General features: G+C 39.0%; 1 protein-coding gene across 1 annotated transcript in view; it reads right to left on the reverse strand.

Moving 5' to 3' along the window:
• Positions 1 to 19,004, reverse strand: part of VKORC1L1 (vitamin K epoxide reductase complex subunit 1 like 1) — a 58,390-nt gene extending 39,386 nt beyond the window's left edge. The window contains exon 1 of the mRNA XM_032430695.1: positions 18,757 to 19,004. Coding sequence (XP_032286586.1) covers positions 18,757 to 18,950 — 194 coding nt within the window. The 5' untranslated portion in view covers positions 18,951 to 19,004. The remainder of the gene's footprint in view (positions 1 to 18,756) is intronic.
• Between the last annotated feature and the right edge of the window lie 544 nt (positions 19,005 to 19,548).

Raw genomic sequence — 19,548 nt, forward strand, 5'->3', positions numbered from 1 at the left:
GTGGGGGGAGCGGGAGAGGGAGAAGCAGACTCCCTGCTGAGCAGGGAGCCCGATGCGGGACTCGATCCCGGGACTCCAGGATCATGACCTGAGCCGAAGGCAGTCGCTTAACCAACTGAGCCACCCAGGCACCCTTTTTCCTTTTTTTTTAAAGATTTTATTTATTTATGAGAGCAAGACAGAGAACACAAAGGGGGGAAGGGGCAGAGGAAGAGGGAGAAGCCGACCCCCACTAAGCAGGGAGCCCGATGTTGGGACCCACCTGAGCCAAAGGAAGACGCTTAATGGACTGAGCCATCTGGGCGCCCCTTCATATATTTTTCTATCATTCCAAAAATACTCTATTTATATATTTTTTATTTAAATGACTTAAAAAATATACCCACACAGAAATACAGTTGATCCTTGAACAACACAGCTTTGAACTTTGTGGGTCTAGTTATACGCAAATTTTTTTTTGACAAATACAGTACAGTACTGTAAATGCATTTTCCCTTCCTTTTGTACATCTTCTCTCTAGCTTACTTTATTCTAAGAATACAGTATAGAACACATATAATATACAAAATATATGTTAAATGACTTTGTTATCAGTAAGGCTTCCAGTCAATGTAGGCTATTAGCAGCTAAGTTTTGGGGGAGTAAAGAGTTACACACGGGGAGATGCAAATCAAAACCACAACGATCCAATACTAGTCAGAATGGCTAGTATCAAAAGGACAAGGAATAACAAGTGCTGCCAAGGATCTGGAGAAAAGGGAACCCTCATGCACCGATGGTGGGAAAGTAAATTGGTGCAGCCACTATAGAAAACAGTATGGAGTTCCTCAAAAAACTATAAATACTGTATGATCTAATAATTCCATTCCACTGCTAGGTATTTGCCCAAATGAAAACACTAATTTGAAAAGATATATGCACCCCATTTACTGCAGTATTATTTACAATCCCCAAGAAATGGAAGCAACTTAAATGTCCATGGATGGATGGATGGATAAAGAAGATGTGGTAAACATACACATTGGAGTATGACTTGGCCATAAAAAAGAATGAAATCTTGCCATTAGCGACAACATGGATGGAGCCAGAGGGTATCATGCCAAGTGAAATCAGTCAGAAAAAGACAAACACCACATGATTTCATTTATATGTAGACTCTAAAAAACAAAACAAATGAACAAACAAAAACAGAACAATTCTCACAAATGGAGAACAAACTTGTGGTTGCGGGGGGGGGGTGAGAGGATGGGTGAAATAGGTGAAGGGAATTAAGAGGTTACAAACTTTCAGTTATAAAGTAAGTCACAGGGATGAAAAGTATAGCATAAGGAATATAGTCAATAATATTGCAGTAACGTATGGTGACAGATTGTGGATTCATAATGTTGTACAACTGAAATATAACACTGCATGTCAACTATACTTCAATTTTAAAAAATGCAGATTGGACTACACAGGTAGTCAGTGCCCCTAGTCCCCATGTTGTTCAAGGGTCAACTGTATGAGCATACTACATATATCATTCATGCACCCTGCTTGCCCTTTTTATTTAAGATATCTTAAGAGATGTTTCTAAATTAGTTCACAAAGAACTCCCTTTTTCCTTTTAAGAGCTGCTAATAATTCACTATATAACAATACCATTAGTTATCTTACCAGTTTCCCACTGACAGGTAATTAGGTTTTGTCCAAACTTTTGTTATTACAAGCACAGAAATGAATGTCTTCACACTGTTTAACCCCTACATATAAGAGTGTATGTATATGTCTGTGTGTGTTTATAAGCATAGGAAAGAATTGCTAAACAAAGGGTATGTGCATTCCTTATGACTACGTGTATACACGCTATTTTTATTTATTTAAAAATTTTTATTGAATTATAGCATATATTCAGAAAAGTACACAAATCCTCAGTTTATAGCTTAATGAATTTTCCCAACATAAATACAACTATGTAACCAGGACCCACATTAAGATATAGAACACCACAAGCCCCCAAAAGCTCATCTTGTGCTCCTTTTCAGTGAGGTAACACTATCCTGACCTCTAACACAATAGATTAATAGATTAATTTTGTGTTTTCAAACTTTGTATCTTTGTGCCGGCTCTTTCACTCACCATTATGGTTGTAAGAATCCATTTATTTTTGTGTGTAAATTCTTTCTTTTTTAAGATTTAATTAATTGATTAATTAATTTATTTATTATGTGGGGGCTGCAGAGAGAGAGAGAGGTAGAATCTCAAGCAAGCTCTATGCTCAGCACGGAGCCCAACACAGGGCTCAGTCTCATGAGACCTGAGCTGAAACCAAGAGTTGGACGCTTAACCAACTGAGCCACCCAGGCACCCTCCCCCCTTTTTAAAGATTTCATTTATTTTGTGTGTAAATTCTCATTCATTCATTCTTTTTCTCTGTAATATTCTATTGTATAAACACATCACAATTTATCCTTACCACTTGAGGTACATACATTCTTAATTTTAATGGATATTATCAAACTGCTCTCCAGAGTTTAGAATCCTACCATTATTCTATGGAAGTCATTATTTCTCTACATCTTAGCCAAGTTAATAAAAACTTTTGATCTTTGCCAATCTAATATATTAAAAACGCTTTCAATATAGCTCCAATTTGCTCTTATTATGACTGAAAGGTCCTATTTAAGAACTATTTGTGTTTATTTTCAACTGTTATTGAATGTCCTGTGCCTACTTATCTATTGAGCTGTTGGTCTTTCCTGTATTTATTTAAAAGGATTACTGGTTTTTCATTTGTTTGTTTTAAGGAAATTAGCTCCTTGAACATGATGCATGGCAAATATTTCTTCCCAGTTTATCTTTGGAGTTCTAACTTTGTTTATGCTAGTTTTTGCAATGCATAGGTTTTTTCTGTCTTTATGCAAATTCATCAAATTTCTTTATGGTTTCTGGGATTTTGTAAAACTTAGAGCAATCGGAACTCTATGTTGCTGGTTACGAGTGTAACCCAGTACACTTACTCTGGAAAACTGTCTGGCAATATACACTAAAATTAAACGCATATATCCTAGGACCCAGTAGTTCCACTCAATCCCAATAACAAATGAGTACTTAACACCCATCAAACACATACAAGAATGTTCTAAGCAGTTTTATTCATTTTAGCCAAAAAAAAAAAAAAATGTAAACAACCAAAATTTCTAGCAGTTGAATAAAGCATGGCATATTAATACAATACTACATAACAATAAAAAAAAGAACTGCTACATGCAACATAAATAAATCTCATAGACATAATGTTGAGCAAAAGAAGACTTATATGATTTGATTTATTTGGAGATCAAAAACAGGCAAAACTAATCTATGGGTAGAAGTCAGAAAAGGGACTACCAGTGAGGAGGTTGGTACTGACTGAGAGGCATATAAAGGAAATTTGGGGGGTGCCAGAGATAATCTATTATCTTGATCTAGGTACTTATATAAAAATGCATTATTGGTCCCTTAAAATATGTGTATTTTCCTATCTCTGAATTGTATCTCAGTAAAAGTTTTTCTTTTTTGTGTGTGTGAGATGACAAGCTACCTTTCTTTTTTTCTCAAATGGCTAACTCAGTTGACCCAATACTACTTATTGAAGAATTCACTGTTTTCATCTTTATTACCTATGACATTTCTACAAATCAGGTTATGTCACTCTGTTCCAGGGATAACCTGTCTGTTCTGCTGCTCTTAGTTACTTTAGCTTTAACACTGACTTTAACTGCAGTAATCCTCCCTTCATGAATATTGATTTTCATATTTTTTATGAAAAATTCCACTTTTGTTCTTTCATATAAACTTTAAAATCACATTTTGAAAAGCCTGTGGAAATATTAACTGGGACTGCACTGAATTTACAAATTGTGTTTTATCAAATCCAAAATACCTTCAATGTAAGCTGTACAATTTTATGTAGCACTAAAACAAGGGACACTGCAGCCCTGACAGAATGCTGCCTTGAGATTGAGGATTTTTCTTTTAGGTCTATTAAAATAGCTCTTTTAGGCTTACAGACTGTTTTGTCTTTATATCACATACGAGTTGTGCTTATAATGAAAGGAAAATAAGTAAAATAAATACAATAAATTTGTTAAGATGTTCATAAATAAAACTTCTTCACCACTACTACATGGCCAGAAGTGACTGGAAGGTATCTTCAATTTTTTGTTGTTGTTGTTTTAAATATTTATTTATTTGAGAGAGAGAGACAGAGAGAGAGCGCGTGCATGCAAGCCAGACTAGGGGCCGAGGGAGAGGAGAGAGAATCCCAAGCAGACTCGGGATTCTATCCCAAGACCATGAGATCATAACCTGAGCCAAAATCAAGAGTCAGATGTTTAACCGACTAAGCTACCCAGGCACCCCTGGAAGGTATCCTCAATTTTAAGGCATATCTCAATTTTACAAATGACAAAATGCAAAAATTTATCTAGCAATATGCAATACAAAAATTTAGAGGGGATACTGACATCTTTCCAATGTGAGAGTTATCCTATCCAAGAACAAGTTATGTTTCAGCATTTATTCAATTATTTGATGTCCCATGTTAAAGTTTCACGTTTTTCAGAGATATCCTTTGTTTTCCTGTTAAATGTTTTTTTTTAATGTACTTCTATGTAGACTTTTTTTTTCTTTAAAAATTCTGTTAGGAAATTGTGCAAAACCTCTCCCTAAACTTATTCAATGCCAATTCCAATCAAAATCCTAACAAGTATTCCTGTGGAACCTTACAAGCTGATTCTAAAATGTATATGCAAGTGCAAGGGGCCAAAAATAACCAAGACTTATTATCTACTGGTTATCAGGATTTGTAAAACTACGCAGTAATTCTCAAACTTGACACTCCAAAGCGCTGTAGATTTTGTGATTTTTATCTATTATATTTATCACATTTGAAGTTAAAATATAATTGTGAAATATTTGTTCACTTAAAAATAACAACACTGTATGTTAACTAGAGATTAAATAAAAATTTGAAAAAAATAACAAGAAACTGATTATATATTAACAGAAATTCCTTATGAAAAATAACTGTTCTCCAAAACATAAAAATTTAGTGAAAAGAAAGGCAGTGTTTTACATTTCTGTATCTTAATATCTGGCTTAACAGGAGATGGTTGGATTCTCATTCCTGCATTTGTATTCAATCTGTCTCAATACCACATGTCATGTAACCTCTAGAAAACCTACTGTACAACTGTGAGGGAATGAGAGTAAATAAGGCAAATAACATCTTATTATTACTATGAAAATAGTTTTGACCTCAATGACCCTCTAAAAAGGTCTGGACCCACCTGGTCCCAGGAGAACTGAAAGGACCCACCTGGTCCCAGGAGAACTGCTGAAATAGAGTAGTTAAGATAGTGGTGTCCTGGCACAAAGACAAACAAATAAAAGAATGGAATAGAAGAGCCCAGACAGATCCTCTTGTACACAATCAGCTGATTTATGGAAAAATAACTCTACATACAGAGCAAGGGAGAATGATCTTAAATTGGTGCCACAATAATAAGTGGATAGTCCTATAGGAAAAAAATTAAATTGACCCCAACTCAGACCATTAAAAAAAATTCCACTTAGATTGTTGATCTAAATGTGAAAGACAGAAAATATTTTCATGCAGAATATCTTCAACACCAGAATACAAAAAGCTGATTATAAAGGTTCACCATGTTAAAATTAATAATTTCTGTTAATCAAAACACACCTTTAAGAAAATGAAAAGGCAAGGCAAGCCACAGAGTGGAAGAGGATATCTGCAATACAGATTATCTGAAAACATATACATGTATATACATATCTTATACATATATATACATACATATACATGTACATATATACACATATACAAATGTATCTCAAAACATCTTAAAATGAGTAAGACAAAAGATGAACATCAGGCAGAAAAATGGGCAAAAGATTTCAATGGGACTTTAATGAGCCTTTCAAAGAGAAGATAATCCAAATGGTCAATAAACATATAAAAGGCTGCTCAATCCCATTAGTAATCAGGGAAATGCAGATTAAAACCATATAGGAAAATCGGAGGGGGAGAAGAACCATGAGAGACGATGGACTCTGAAAAACAAACTGAGGGTTCTAGAGGGGAGGGGGGTGGGAGGATGGGTTAGCCTGGTGATGGGTATTGAGGAGGGCACGTTCTGCATGGAGCACTGGGTGTTATGCACAAACAATGAATCATGGAACACTATATCTAAAACTAATGATGTAATGTATGGGGATTAACATAACAATAAAAAATTAAAAAAAAAAAAGAAAAAAACCAAATAGGAGTGTTAAATAGAACCACCACTTTGGGAAACTGTTCTATGGTTTCTAATAAAATTAAACACCTACCCTATGACCCAAAAATCCACTCTTCAATATATACCCCAGAGAAATGAGCATGTGTGTGTGTGTGTGTGTGTGTGCGTGTAAAATCATACAATGGCACTAAGCGATAAAAAAAGAATAACTGATAAAACCAACAACTTGGATGAACTGCAAAAAACATTATTACGCTGGGCACAAGAAGCCAGACACAAGAGAGTGCATACTGTTATGAGTCCATTTACATCAAGTTCGAGAATAGGCAAAGCAAATTTATAGTGACAGAAGTCAAAACAGGATTGTCAGAATAACAGCTTCTGACTGAAAATGAGCACGAGAGAACTTCCTGGGGTGATGGGAATGTTCATCTGAGTAGTGGCACACGCATATATGTGAAAATATTCTCAAGCTCTACATTTAAAATTTTTGCATTTTATTATATATGAAATACACCTCAACTACCCACAAAAATCCATTACATAGGGGCGCCTGGGTGGCTCAGTTGGTTAAGCAACTGCCTTCGGCTCAGGTCATGATCCTGGAGTCCCTGGATCGAGTCCCACATCAGGCTCCCTGCTCGGCAGGGAGCCTGCTTCTCCCTCTGACCCTCCCCCCTCTCATGTGCTCGCTCGCTCTCTCTCTCTCAAATAAATAAATAAAATCTTTAAAAAAAAAAAAAAATCCATTACATATATACCAGAATGGTTAATAAAATTTAACAGATTGACAATCCCAAGGCTTGGCAAACAGGTGGAATAATAGGAAATCTCATACATTGTTGGCAGGGATCGAAATTATTGCAATCACTTTGGAAAACAGTCTGGCATTACCAACTAATATTGAAAATACAGAAGGGCACCTGGGTGGCTCAGTCAGTTAAGTGTCTGCCTTCAGCTCAGGTCATGATCCCAGGGTCCTGGGATCGAGCCCCATGTCCCAGGCTCCCGGCTCACTGGGGAGCCTGCTTCTCCCTTTCCCCCCTGCTCATGCCCTCTCTCTCACTCTCTCAAATAAACAGAATCTTTAAAAATATATATATATATTAAAGTTGAAATACACAAAAATGTTCATAGCAGCATTATCCATAATTGCTGCAAAGTGCAAACAATTTAAATGTCCATTCAAAAAAAGCATGAATAATGAGTAAGTTAATTGTGACATACTTGTATAATAGAATACTCAGCAATGAAGCAAACTATAGCTCCATAAAATATGGATGAATCTCGCAAGATAATGTTGAATGAAAGCAGCTGGAATAAAGAATACAAACTAAATGGTCCTATTTATAAAGTTCAAAAAGCAGGGAAAACTAAACTACCAAGTTTAGATACAACCTTAGGTAGAAAAGTAAGAAAGTGATTATCATAAAAGTCAGGACAGAAGTTAGTTAATTTTGAGAAGGAGGAAGAGTATATTTTATAAGGAGGGAGTTAAAGGAAGGCTTTCTGAAGTGCTGGCAATCGTCTAATGACCTGAATGTTGGTTACAAGGCTTCTGCTTTGTGATTATTACATCAAAAAAGATGCACAGCTCAATGACTCTTCCATATCTATGTTACAAATCAGAACAAAAAAGGTTAAAAAAAGCAACTGGACCTGGTGGCTGATTGGATTTGGTGGGGGAGGGGGAGGGTAGAGAAACAACCAAAGACAACTCCTAGGTTTCTGACTTGCACAACTGCTTGGGTGGTGATGCCTTTCACTGGGATCAGAAAGAGAGCATTTTCAGGGGAAGAACATTAATTAAATCGTGGACATGTTAGATTTATAGTACTTTGGAGACATCCAAGTAGAGATGTCCAGCAGGCAATTAGATAGGCAGATTTAGAGTTCAAAGGAGAGAGAGAAATTTTGAGGCTGGTGACATAAATTTCCTGGCTAGAGATACAAACTGTAGGTTCATCCGTGAGTGAAGCCATGGACATGGACGTGACTGTTTAGGGAAAGAAGACTGACGAGAGGGTGTAGGGCTGATGCCTGGTATGTCCACATTTAATGGGCAGGTACAGGGGAAACCAGTAAAGAAAGCTGAGAAGGAACTAAGTGGTAGGAGGAAAATCAAGAACATGTCATGAACCATTAAGCAGGGGAAGAGAACATCTCCTGAGTAATGTCACCCACTGCAGGTTGATGCATAGTTAAGAAAGGATATGGGTTATGTGCAATACTTAGCAAGCCAGTTTTTACTCCACCTCTTTCTGGTTGATTTGAGACAAGCAACAACCCAAAAGAAAAACCAATGCTTCTGAGAATGGCTGAAAGTTTTTGTGTTACTTTTGGAAGTGAGGAATTAAGGCCCCTCTCACTGTTCTTTCTCCCTGACTCTCAGGAAGAGGACAGATTTGAAAGCCCTGATTGGGTCTGTGAGTTATTGGATAGAATCACCATTAAAAGGTCAGCACAAGAGTACGGGTTCACTTTTCTGCTTCTTCCATGTGACTGAAGTGGTATGAGAAGCCCTCAAGAGGGCTTTCTCTTCTCTAAGTGAGAGCCAGGGTCAAACCTACTACTTGGGCAGAGAAGGCCTAAGGCATGTGGCCAAGGCCAGATCAGCAGTCAACCAAAGCAAATGTGCTCTCTGGTTACATGGCCCTGAGCACTGATAGGAATGAGTTAGATAGAGCAGGCTTTGCTCACATCACATGGGAAAAATCTAGCTATGTTTGAGAACTGAGGAGATGAAAGGGGTCCAACTCACAGCCTGTTTTAGTTTGAAACAATTTAAGCTCAACTGGATTGGAAAAAAAAAGCATTTCCACATGAACCCAGCTGGACTTATTCCAGTCTTTTGTCTTGGAAGTTTGGTGCCCAAGTCCTAGTTAAGAATAAAATGCAAAGTATCTTAGTTTTTCATTTGCAAGTACAAATATCTAATACAAATTTTTTTTTTTCCTCAGGGGCCCTATAGACTTGAAAATAGTGGCTGTAGACTGGAGAGAATTCTGTTACTGGGATCCCCGTCCAGAATACCATCATAACATTTCTCAATTTCTAGCACCACATTAATCACATATAAAACAAAACTACAATGGGCATCTAGGTTAAAATCATAACAGATTAGCAACTCCAGAATAAATAGATATGTTTGTTCCTTGATGGGAAGATTTGAGTAAAGGTTGACTCTTTCCCAAGTTCATCTATAAATTCAGTACAATTCTAATCAAAGTCTCATTGGGATTGTTTTTTAGAGCTCATCAAAATAAATTCTAAAATTCACCTGAAACTAAGTAAATGCATGAGAATAGCCAAGAAATGTTTTAAAATGAGCACATTTGCCCTATCAGGTATCAAACTTACTATTTAAAGCCATAGGGGAGAGAGGGACTGTAGTAATGGAAATGAGTGGAAGCACAGACAACACATCACTGGACCCGAAGTGAGAATCCAGAAAGAGGCCCTCTGTATATAAGGAAATTCTTGTGGCATTTCAAATATGGTCAAGTTAATACATGGAGTTAGGCAAAAGCCTACCAATTTAGAAAAAAGTTTGATCCCTACCTCACACCACACAAAGTAAATTCCACTCAAACTAAAGGAGCTAAATAGGAAAAAAATTCAAACAAAATACATGAAAGTTAAAAAAAAAAAAATCTTGGGATGCTAGCGATTTTGCTAAACAAGATTAAAGAAAGAAAAACAAAAACAAAAAAACAAAACCCAAAAGCTACCAAGAAATCAAACACGGGACCACATAAAAAAGTTTAAACTTCTATTGAGTAAAGATACCATTAATGAAATTAAAAGACAAATGAGAAACAAGGAGAAAATATATGTAATACATGTAACAAAAAATTACTATGATACCTGAAGAACTTCCACTAACCAATAAGAAAAAAAAGACATCCTAGAAGAGAAATAAATGGGCAAAGGTATAAACAGGCAATTACCAGAAGAAATTTAAGTGAACATTTAACATATGTCTATACAAAAATTAGGTTACAGATTCATCTAACCTATAAGCTACACTCTACATGATTAAGGAATTTTTTTTCAAAACTAAAAGAAATCATAAATACCCATTCATCTGATATCAGAATGAGACATGCCCTTCTAAACTCAAAACCTATGGGAAAAAATTACAAAGAAAAATAATTTTTCATACACTTTCAAAAAACCTATGTACTATAAAAATTAATGAAAGTGAACTAAAATGGCAAAAATATTAATAACAAATGATAAAATATCCATAGCCTTTAAATATGTAAGGCATCTGTCTAATCAACATAAAACATTCTAAGATGTATACAGGCAAGACTCAAGAGAAGAAATGCAAACAATTAATAAAAGTGTGAAAAACCACTAAAACTTGTTTATGTTTGGGGAAAATGCAAATCAAAACAATGAGATGACAGTTTCATAAAACAAATTCATAAAGGTCTAAATAATGCTAATAATAAATGCTATCTAAGGATTTTATTATACCTGTCCAAAAGTCTAAGTAGAAGAACATTTCTAAGTTAAATCTCTAATAATAAATCTTAAAATATATAATAATCATGACATCAGTACATTATGCACAAGGCAGTCACGTTATAGCATAATACAATGAGAGTTCTATAGTAGTGAATTTGCTGATATAATTTTACATGAGCAAACAAGCACTGGCCTGAATTTTTAAAATACCAATATAAAGCTATAATCCTAATCAACAGAATTAAAAATTCAAGTATAAACACAAAGAAAGCAAGAAACTCTATTATAAGGATTTTTATCCTGAGTGTTGGCATTATGGGTAATTTTAACTTTTTCCTTTTGCTTATTTTCCCTCAAATATTCTAAATACGTTGATTTTTTTCCTTTTCTTTTTTATCTTAAAATAACTATAAATCACAGGAATTTGCAAAAAATGCCCAGGATGGTCCCTAGCACACTTCGCCAAACCTCCTCAAAGGTAATATCTCGCATAACTATAGTATAATACCACAACCAGGAAACTAACCTTGGTACAATCTAGAGTTTACCAGATTTCACCAGTTTTACATGTATGTTTCTATGCAATTTTAGCACATTTGTAGCTTCCTGTAACCACAACTGAAATACAGAACTGTTCCTTCCCCACAAGGCTCCTTCATGCTACCTTCCTTAACCAAACCACCCTTTCCCCCATTGTGAACTCCCTGGCAACTACTAATCTGTTCTCCATCGCTATAATTTTGTTATTCAAAAATGCTATATAAATGCAATCATATAGTACATAAACTTTTAAGACTGGCACTTTTTTTCACCTGGCATAACTCCTTTGAGATAACCTGGCAGTATAAATCAGTGGTCTCTACTGTGTTAAAATTTAGCATGTTACGCATTTGAGTATATATAAATGTTTATGAATGTTTTAAAGTTTAACATGTTAAAATGTGAATCAAATGCTTATGAAATCCCTGCTGCACTGCCACACAACCAGGGGTTGGGGGAACAAATTTTGAAAACTGATAATCTAATACCAGTCTAGTGCATCTGAGTACAAATACTATATAGAAGAGAAACCCAAGGCTCAGTGCTTTTAAGTCTTGTCCATGTTTACAAGAACATGTGGTTTACAAGAATGCCTGGTTTTGCATTTTTCTGGAAAAGCTCTAGATTCCAGTCCTTTCCCAATGCAGGTGGGTCTGTGTTGCATTCAAATATGACCACTTGCTATTCTCCCCAAATAGCCACCGTCTTCTGCCTTCCCTCATGCTGTTCCGGAGTCTTCCAAATCATCACGGAAATGAATCCCTCTTAAATTCCTACTTCTTTTTTTTTTTTTTTTTAAGATTTTATTTATTTATTTGACAGAGAGAGACACAGTGAGAGAGGGAACACAAGTAGGGGGAGTGGGAGAGGGAGAAGCAGGCTTCCCGCCGAGCAGGGAGCCCGATGCGGGGCTCGATTCCAGGACCCTGGGATCATGACCTGAGCCGAAGGCAGACGCCCAACGACTGAGCCACCCAGGCGCCCCTTAAATTCCTACTTCTGTGTGGTGATTTAGCCAGCACCACACCCCAGGCCCAATTCTCCTGATTCTTTGTACAGTAGATCCATGACTCAACACCTCTGTCAGAAAGAGCTTCCCCACCCTAGTACAAATTCAAACTAACTTTTTCCCCTCCCCACCCCAGGTGCCTAGATGCCCTTTATCTTCCTTCCCTTGGCAATTCTGTTAAGTCTTCCTGATAGCTCACCCCACCTGTTCACTAACTAGGTGTGACAAATGCCTTATCGTCACAAGTTTAGGCTTACAAGGCAAACACTCCAGAAACTTATTTCTTGAATACTGCGCCTTCATAGTAGTGTCCTTGCTTTCCCCCCCAAATTGCTATAAACAAGTAAAAGCTATAATGCAAACTCTAGGCATTTTTTGGCATACAGATGTAAAAAAAAAAAAAAGATGGCATACAGATGTAAAAAAAAAAATGGCACCAATGTTTGCATAGTTTTAAAAAACTTGGCTGATTTGGGTATCATTTGATCAATATTAGATCTAAATGGAATTCAAAGTAGTAGTAAAGAACTCGGACTCTTGAGACAGATTGCTTGGGTTAGAATCAGGCCTCTGCCACTGTATTATCTAAATCAAGTTTCATTTATATTCTGTGTGCCTCAGTTTTCTCATCTGTAAGATGGTGATAAAAGCACCTCAGAGGACTGTTAAGAGAATTAAATAAGCATTTAGAACACTGCTTTGCACACAGTGAGCATTATCTTAAGTATTAACAGTGATCTCTAACACTACAGCACTCCAGTTACTCTTTGTGATATCTTCTTTCCTCTTATACTCTAAGTTCATACTGCATCTGAAATTTCCATACCAATAAACAATAGCAACATAAGAACCAATATTTTATTTGTTAGTCAAAACTAACTACTGGAACACATTTTCTTTTACATACTAGCAGTTATTAACATTGCACCAAATACGAATGTAAGCGCTTAAAAATATGTGGTGATGAAAGACTGCTAGCAAAAAGTAGGGTATAGGGGCACCTGTGGCTCAGTTGGTTAAGCGTCTGCCTTCGGCTTGGGTCATGATCCCAGGGTCCTGGGATCGAGCCCCGCATCGGGCTCCCTGCTCCGTGGGGAGCCTGCTTCTCCCTCTCCCTCTGCCTGCTGCTCCCCCTGCTTGTGCTCGCTCTCTCTGTCAGAATACGTAATATAATTTTATGTTTAAAAATGGGAAGAATAATATGGTCATATTTATGCTTGCATACTCATAAAATGGCTCTGGAAAGTTTCACAGCTGCTTATGGAGAGGGAGAACTGCATGTCTGGGTGAAGGGGTATGAAAAAGATTATTCGCCATGTATGCTTTAGTATCTTCAAATGTGAAACAGCAAATGCATTATCTATATAAGAATTCAACTGAAAAAAATGTAGGGGGCCAGTCCTTAAACAAGTACTCTAAAAGCCAGGTTTCTAGTCCCAGCCTGCCACTAACTGTGTTACCTTGGGCAAGTTGTTTAACCTCTGAGTCTAGATGGACAAAGCAAGGAGCAGCAAAGATTTCTAAGTTCTATTCTAAAAACGTAAGATCTCAGGGTGCCTGGATGGCTCACTCAGGTAGAGCATGTGAAGCATATGACTCTTGATCTCAGGTTCAAGCCCCATGCTGAGCAGTAGAGCTTACTTAAAAAAAAAAAAAAAAAAAAAAAGTAAGATCTCAACGAAAGGGGTAGTAAGTAGATGGCACTACTACTTTTTTTAAGATGTGAGAGAGGTACTAGTTCAACATTTTGCAAAAGAAGGCAATTTTTTGAGGAATTGATGGTTTTCAAATACTATTTTACAGTTTTAAAACTGTAGAATTGTCAAGCCTATTAATCCTTAAAGATCACTTGTACTATTCTTAACATGAAAACCCTTTTTAGAAGGGGGTCTAATGTAACTTGCAGAAAATACCTATAAAGAATATTCTGCACATTATACTGCTTTCTCGCCACCTTTTTTTTTTAAGTACCATAATTTATTTATTTATTTATAAGATTTTATTTCTTTATTTAACAGAGAGAGAGAGAGACACAGCGAGAGAGGGAACACAAGCAGGGGGAGTGGGAGAGGGAGAAGCAGGCTTCCCGTGGAGCAGGGAGCCCGATGCGGGGCTCGATCCCAGGACCCTGGGATCATGACCTGAGCCGAAGGCAGATGCCTAACAACTGAGCCACCCAGGCGCCCCTCTCGCCACCCTTCTGAAAATTTTTTTTAAAGATTTTATTTATTCATTTATTTGTCAAGAGAGAGAGGGAGAGAGAGAGCCCATGCAGGGGGAGCGGCAGGCAGAGCAGTTAGAACAGGCAGAGGGAGAAGCAGGCTCCCCACCGAGCAGGGAGCCCTATGTGGGGCTCCATCCCAGGACCTTGGGATCCTGACCTGAGCTGCAGGTAGTCGCTTAACCAACTGAGCCACCCAGGCGTCCCTGAAATTGTTTTAAATGGACTTGAAGTCTTCATACTATGGCTTGGAGGAGCAATAAAGCATGCTAAAACAATTTACATCTAAAATACATTTAAATGACTATACCTAAAACAACTTATACGACTTAAAGGCATTTATTATCAGATACTGCAAAAAAAGGTAACACCTCCAATCAATGATAATAGCTATAATTGACCAGATATTTATTCCTTATATCATCATTAATCCCACCATTCATCTGGCAAAGTAGGCTTTAATAGCCCCATTTAACACAAGAAGCAACTGAGGCTCCATGAAGATAAGTGACTAGCTTGAGGCCAGAGTCTAACAAGTAGCAGAGCTAGGAGCCCCCCCCCCCCCCAATCTTTGGATCTGAGCTCTGCACCAGGCAGGGTTACTTAATCTTTCGCCTTTTACTATTGGCTGGGAGGCTGGTGCCGGTTTGCAACAGACTATTTACTGATTTATATAAAAATGAGGAAAAATAAGGAGAAGAAAGCAAACCTTTTAATAAAGCTAAAAGATTCCATTTAAAGTCTTTTACTCTGAAATTGTCCTTTCAAATTATTTGAGTTAAAATATCCTTTTTATAAATGAAATGATGGTGAAGGTAGCTAGTGATGTGGGTTACTGTTGCTGTTTTTATTGGCTACACCTGGCAAAACAGAACAAAACAAAACTGGCAACTGAACTGCCCCCCCCCCAATTTGGGAATCATTTTTGAAATCCAAAGTCTGGGGGCACCTGGCTGGCTCAGTCAGTGGAGCATGCAACTCTTCATTTCAGGGTTGTGAGTTCAAGACCTGTGCACATTGGGTGTAGAGATTACGTAAAAATAAAATCTTTAAAAAGAAAAGAAAAGAAAAGAAATCCAACGTCTGGGAACTACTCCCTTAGACAATGATGCCTCCCAAAATACTAGAGGACTTTACACACACACACACAAACACACACACACACACACACACCCTCGAGATTCTCTCATTAATCTCTATTCTATTTGGATCAAGACACTAAGGATTGAGAAATGAGAATAAAGTGAGTTTTAGCAATCCAAAGTCACGTGAGTTAACTGTGGGTTCTGGGGGGACTTTCCTCAGGATTCTTTTCATTGGGTAACTTTTCTCATCCTTTATCTGCAATTCTACTCACTCTAACCTGGGCTCAGACTTTCTTTTCCTAAGATAGTCACATTTTTTAATACTTCTGCTAAGTAGCAATCAATACTTAGGTCAAATAAAAAGAATTAGTTGAGGTCTCCAATAATCTGATTTTATTTAAAGCCACTCTGACAAAATAAAAACTTTTAATGATGTTTATTCTACATACTTAAAAAACAATTGGTTTATTAATCAGACTGAAGCCACTTTAACTTCCAAATTTATGTACTTCCGTTAAATACATTCATATATATATACACACACATAGACATATGTATGGTATATACACACGTAGCTTTGCAAGTAGTTTATAAACAGGCTGATCAAACTGAATAAATTTCTTGAGAAGAATTTTATTGTTTATGGCAAATAAGCTATTTACTCCTTTTGTTAGCCATGTCCTATTTCTTACCTATCCTCCTTTAGCGAGCGTCGATTTTAAAATATTTTATGTACACAGCTACACAATTAAACATTAGTTCCCGTCACGACATATTAAATTCACATTTAAAACTATAAAGAGATCCAGTTATTTTTAGTCTTACAAACTTATATATACTTAGTACACTTATATATAGTTTTAATATTCTACTTGATATCATTTATATTATTTTATGGTACTTTATTAAAAATTTTAAGAAGAGCACAAAAACCTGGATCTTATAGGATATGTAACTGAAAATATTTATAGTCTATACTTATTGCATGGTTCAAAAACACTCCTTTTTAAAGGCAAGTCAATTTTAAAAACATAACCATACAATTTGGATAACATAAAGCATTCTTTCCACGCCCACAAGTTAAAAGGTCCAGTTAAGGGCGCCTGGGTGGCTCAGTTGCTTAAGCGACTGCCTTCGGCTCAGGTCATGATCCTGGAGTCCCGGGATCAGGTCCCGCATCGGGCTACCTGCTCAGCAGGGAGTCTGCTCCTCCCTCTCCCGCTCCCTCCTCTTGTGCTCTTTCTCTCTCTCACTCTCTCTCTCAAATAAATAAAATCTTTAAAAAAAAAAAAGAAATCTCCTTTAAAAAAAAAAAAAAGGTCCAGTTAAATGTATTATAGACTACAATGTTTGCAAATCTAAAATTGTAATAATTCTGCCTAAATTCCATACTAATCTAGTATCAAAAGTTATTTTTATTTCCTTTTTTATTTTTTTAATTGTTTTTAGTTTTTTATTTCCTTTTTTAAAAAATTACTTGTAATATACCGCTGGATAGTCTTTTCACTATGTATTTATTAAACTAACTTCGGGTACAAGATACTTTTAAGCATAAAAGTCCTTTCCAATGGAAGTGAAATAAACATAAAAATGTTTGCATAAAATACACTCTGTGGTTCTCAAAGGGATGCTGAATCTATTAAAGTCTATTGACTTGGTTCAAAATATGCTCAACCAAAAATGTGAGCTTGATTGATATATTTTAACTGTTAACTAATACCTACATTTTAAACATATTGTGTTTAATGTAGCAATAATGATGACTATTTTCCCACTTAAGCAACAGGATTTTGGTTTAAGGGCAAATGAGATAGAGCTGTCTAAGTGGAAAAGACTGGCAGCCTGAAGTTTGTAAATAGTAACAAGACAAACTCCAATACTTGCTTGTTCATGTAATCACCAATATGTAGGTCAAAATAAACTAGTGAGCTATACATTACAGTCTACCTAGCAATTTACAGATCAACAGGAGGGGAAGAAACTGCTCAAATATAACTACTGTTAAGAAATGTGAAATATTAAGCATAGTATGTCTCTATAAAAATTGTAACCTATCAATTTTGAAGTCATTTCTTTCACTTTTGCTACTTTTAATGAACTCCCCTCAATAATTTTTTTTTAAAAGGCAGTCACTTTAAGATGTAAATTCCTCTTTTTTTTCCAAAGTAACTTGCCTAGGAAAACCTAGTGCAGCAAATAGAATGTAACAGATAAATCACTACAACATTTTTAAAAACCTAAAGTTATCAGTAAAACAAACCAATCCCTCCACTTAGGCGTGTATTTTTAATCTTCTCTGAGTATCCCATTATACTAATCAACAAGGTTTAAAAGTCAGTCTAATGCCCCAAACATTATCACTACACTTGACATACTCCTATTTTAGGCAAATGAAGCTTAAACTAGACCCAAAGTCTGGCCAATTCCCCTTCTCCGGCACACTGAAATATACAAGGGGGAAATCCAAGAAATCAGATACATTAAGTGTCGGTACCTTCTTCCAGAGTAGGGTCAAATTCGTGTTTGCCTGCAAATGTCACCATCTCAAGAAGTCTGCAAATTCTCATTAGCGCTACAGAGTACAAAGAGGCCTGACCACAGAAACACCTGTCCTAGCACCGGGAAGACAGTGGGAAATGCAAACCCCCGAGTGCACGCCGGCCGCACAGCCTCCGGCTGCAGCGAGCCCGGACGAGGGATGGGCAGTGACCTCACCGCTCCCTGGGGCAGGGTCCCACACTCCCGACCCGCCTCCCCCGGCGAGAACCAGGAAATCTGTCAAGTCGGCCGGGACCCACCACCGGCGAACCCCTCTCGCTCCTTCACAGCCCGGCCCCAGCCTGCCCAACTGCTGCGGGTCCGCTCCGGCCTCCCGGCTGCACTCTGCCACCTCATCCCTCCTCGCCGGTCTCGCGGCCCCGCCACCTCCACCCCGGCGGCCTGCACTCGGGCCGCCCCTCGGGCCGGAGCCCCCCCGGCCGCCGCCCCCAGCCCCGGCCAGGCTCGCAGCGCCGTCGGTCCCTCCGCGGCCCGGTCCCCGCCGCCCCCCCAGGCCCGAGCTCCCGCCGCGCGCTCCCCACCCCCAGCCTCCGCCCTCACCCAGCTCGGCCGCTCCCGGCCCGCTCCCCCCAGCCGGGCTACCTGGAGGCAAGGGCGGCGGAGCACTTCACCCAGGGCCCCAGGTCGCAGAGGGCCCGGTGCTCGGGGTCCCGCTCCTTCTCCCGCTCCACGTGGTAGGCGTAGATGGAGAGCAGGATCCCGGCGGCGCACACTGCATACCGGGCCACCCGCTCCCACCGCGGCACCGACACTCTCAGCAGGACGGGCGCCGCCATCTTCCCCCCTCCGCCGCCGCCACCGCCTCCTTCGCCGCCGCCGCCTCCCTCCGCCTCCACCTCAGCCGCCGCCGCCCGTCGGGGCCCGACCCAGCCGCCGCCGCTACCGCCACCGCCTCCGCCGCCGCCGCCACCGCCGCCGCCGCCGCCGCGCCCCATTGGTTCTACCGCCTCCTCTGGGCCCCGCCCCCACAGGCGCGCGGCCCAACCGCCCCGAAAGGAGAGAGCCCGGCGGGGCGGGGAAGGCGCGCGCGGGCGCGGAGGGAGGGGGCGGAGCGCGCAACCGTCGGGAGGCCGGGCCGGCAGGCGGAGACAGAGGCGGCGCGGCGCGCGCAGCGGGCGGGACCGAGGGGAGGGGCGTGGTCATAGGAAAAGAGGGGCGGGGCTCTGGGTGGGGCGGGGCGGGGCGGGGCGGTGCCTGAGGGCCTTAGGGGATAGGGTGCAATGAATAATAAATTTGAAAGATACCACCCAGTGTGACCGAGTAAGCCCTTGGCCCCTCCCCCTGAGAGGTGGTGATCCATTGCCATCGTACTTTCCTTTTTTGTCATTAACATTTGATATTTTTTGACCCAATCCAAATTAACCCTGGCCAATG

Source organism: Phoca vitulina, unplaced genomic scaffold, assembly GCF_004348235.1.
Source record: "Phoca vitulina isolate PV1807 unplaced genomic scaffold, GSC_HSeal_1.0 scaffold45, whole genome shotgun sequence".
Classification (NCBI taxonomy): domain Eukaryota; kingdom Metazoa; phylum Chordata; class Mammalia; order Carnivora; family Phocidae; genus Phoca; species Phoca vitulina.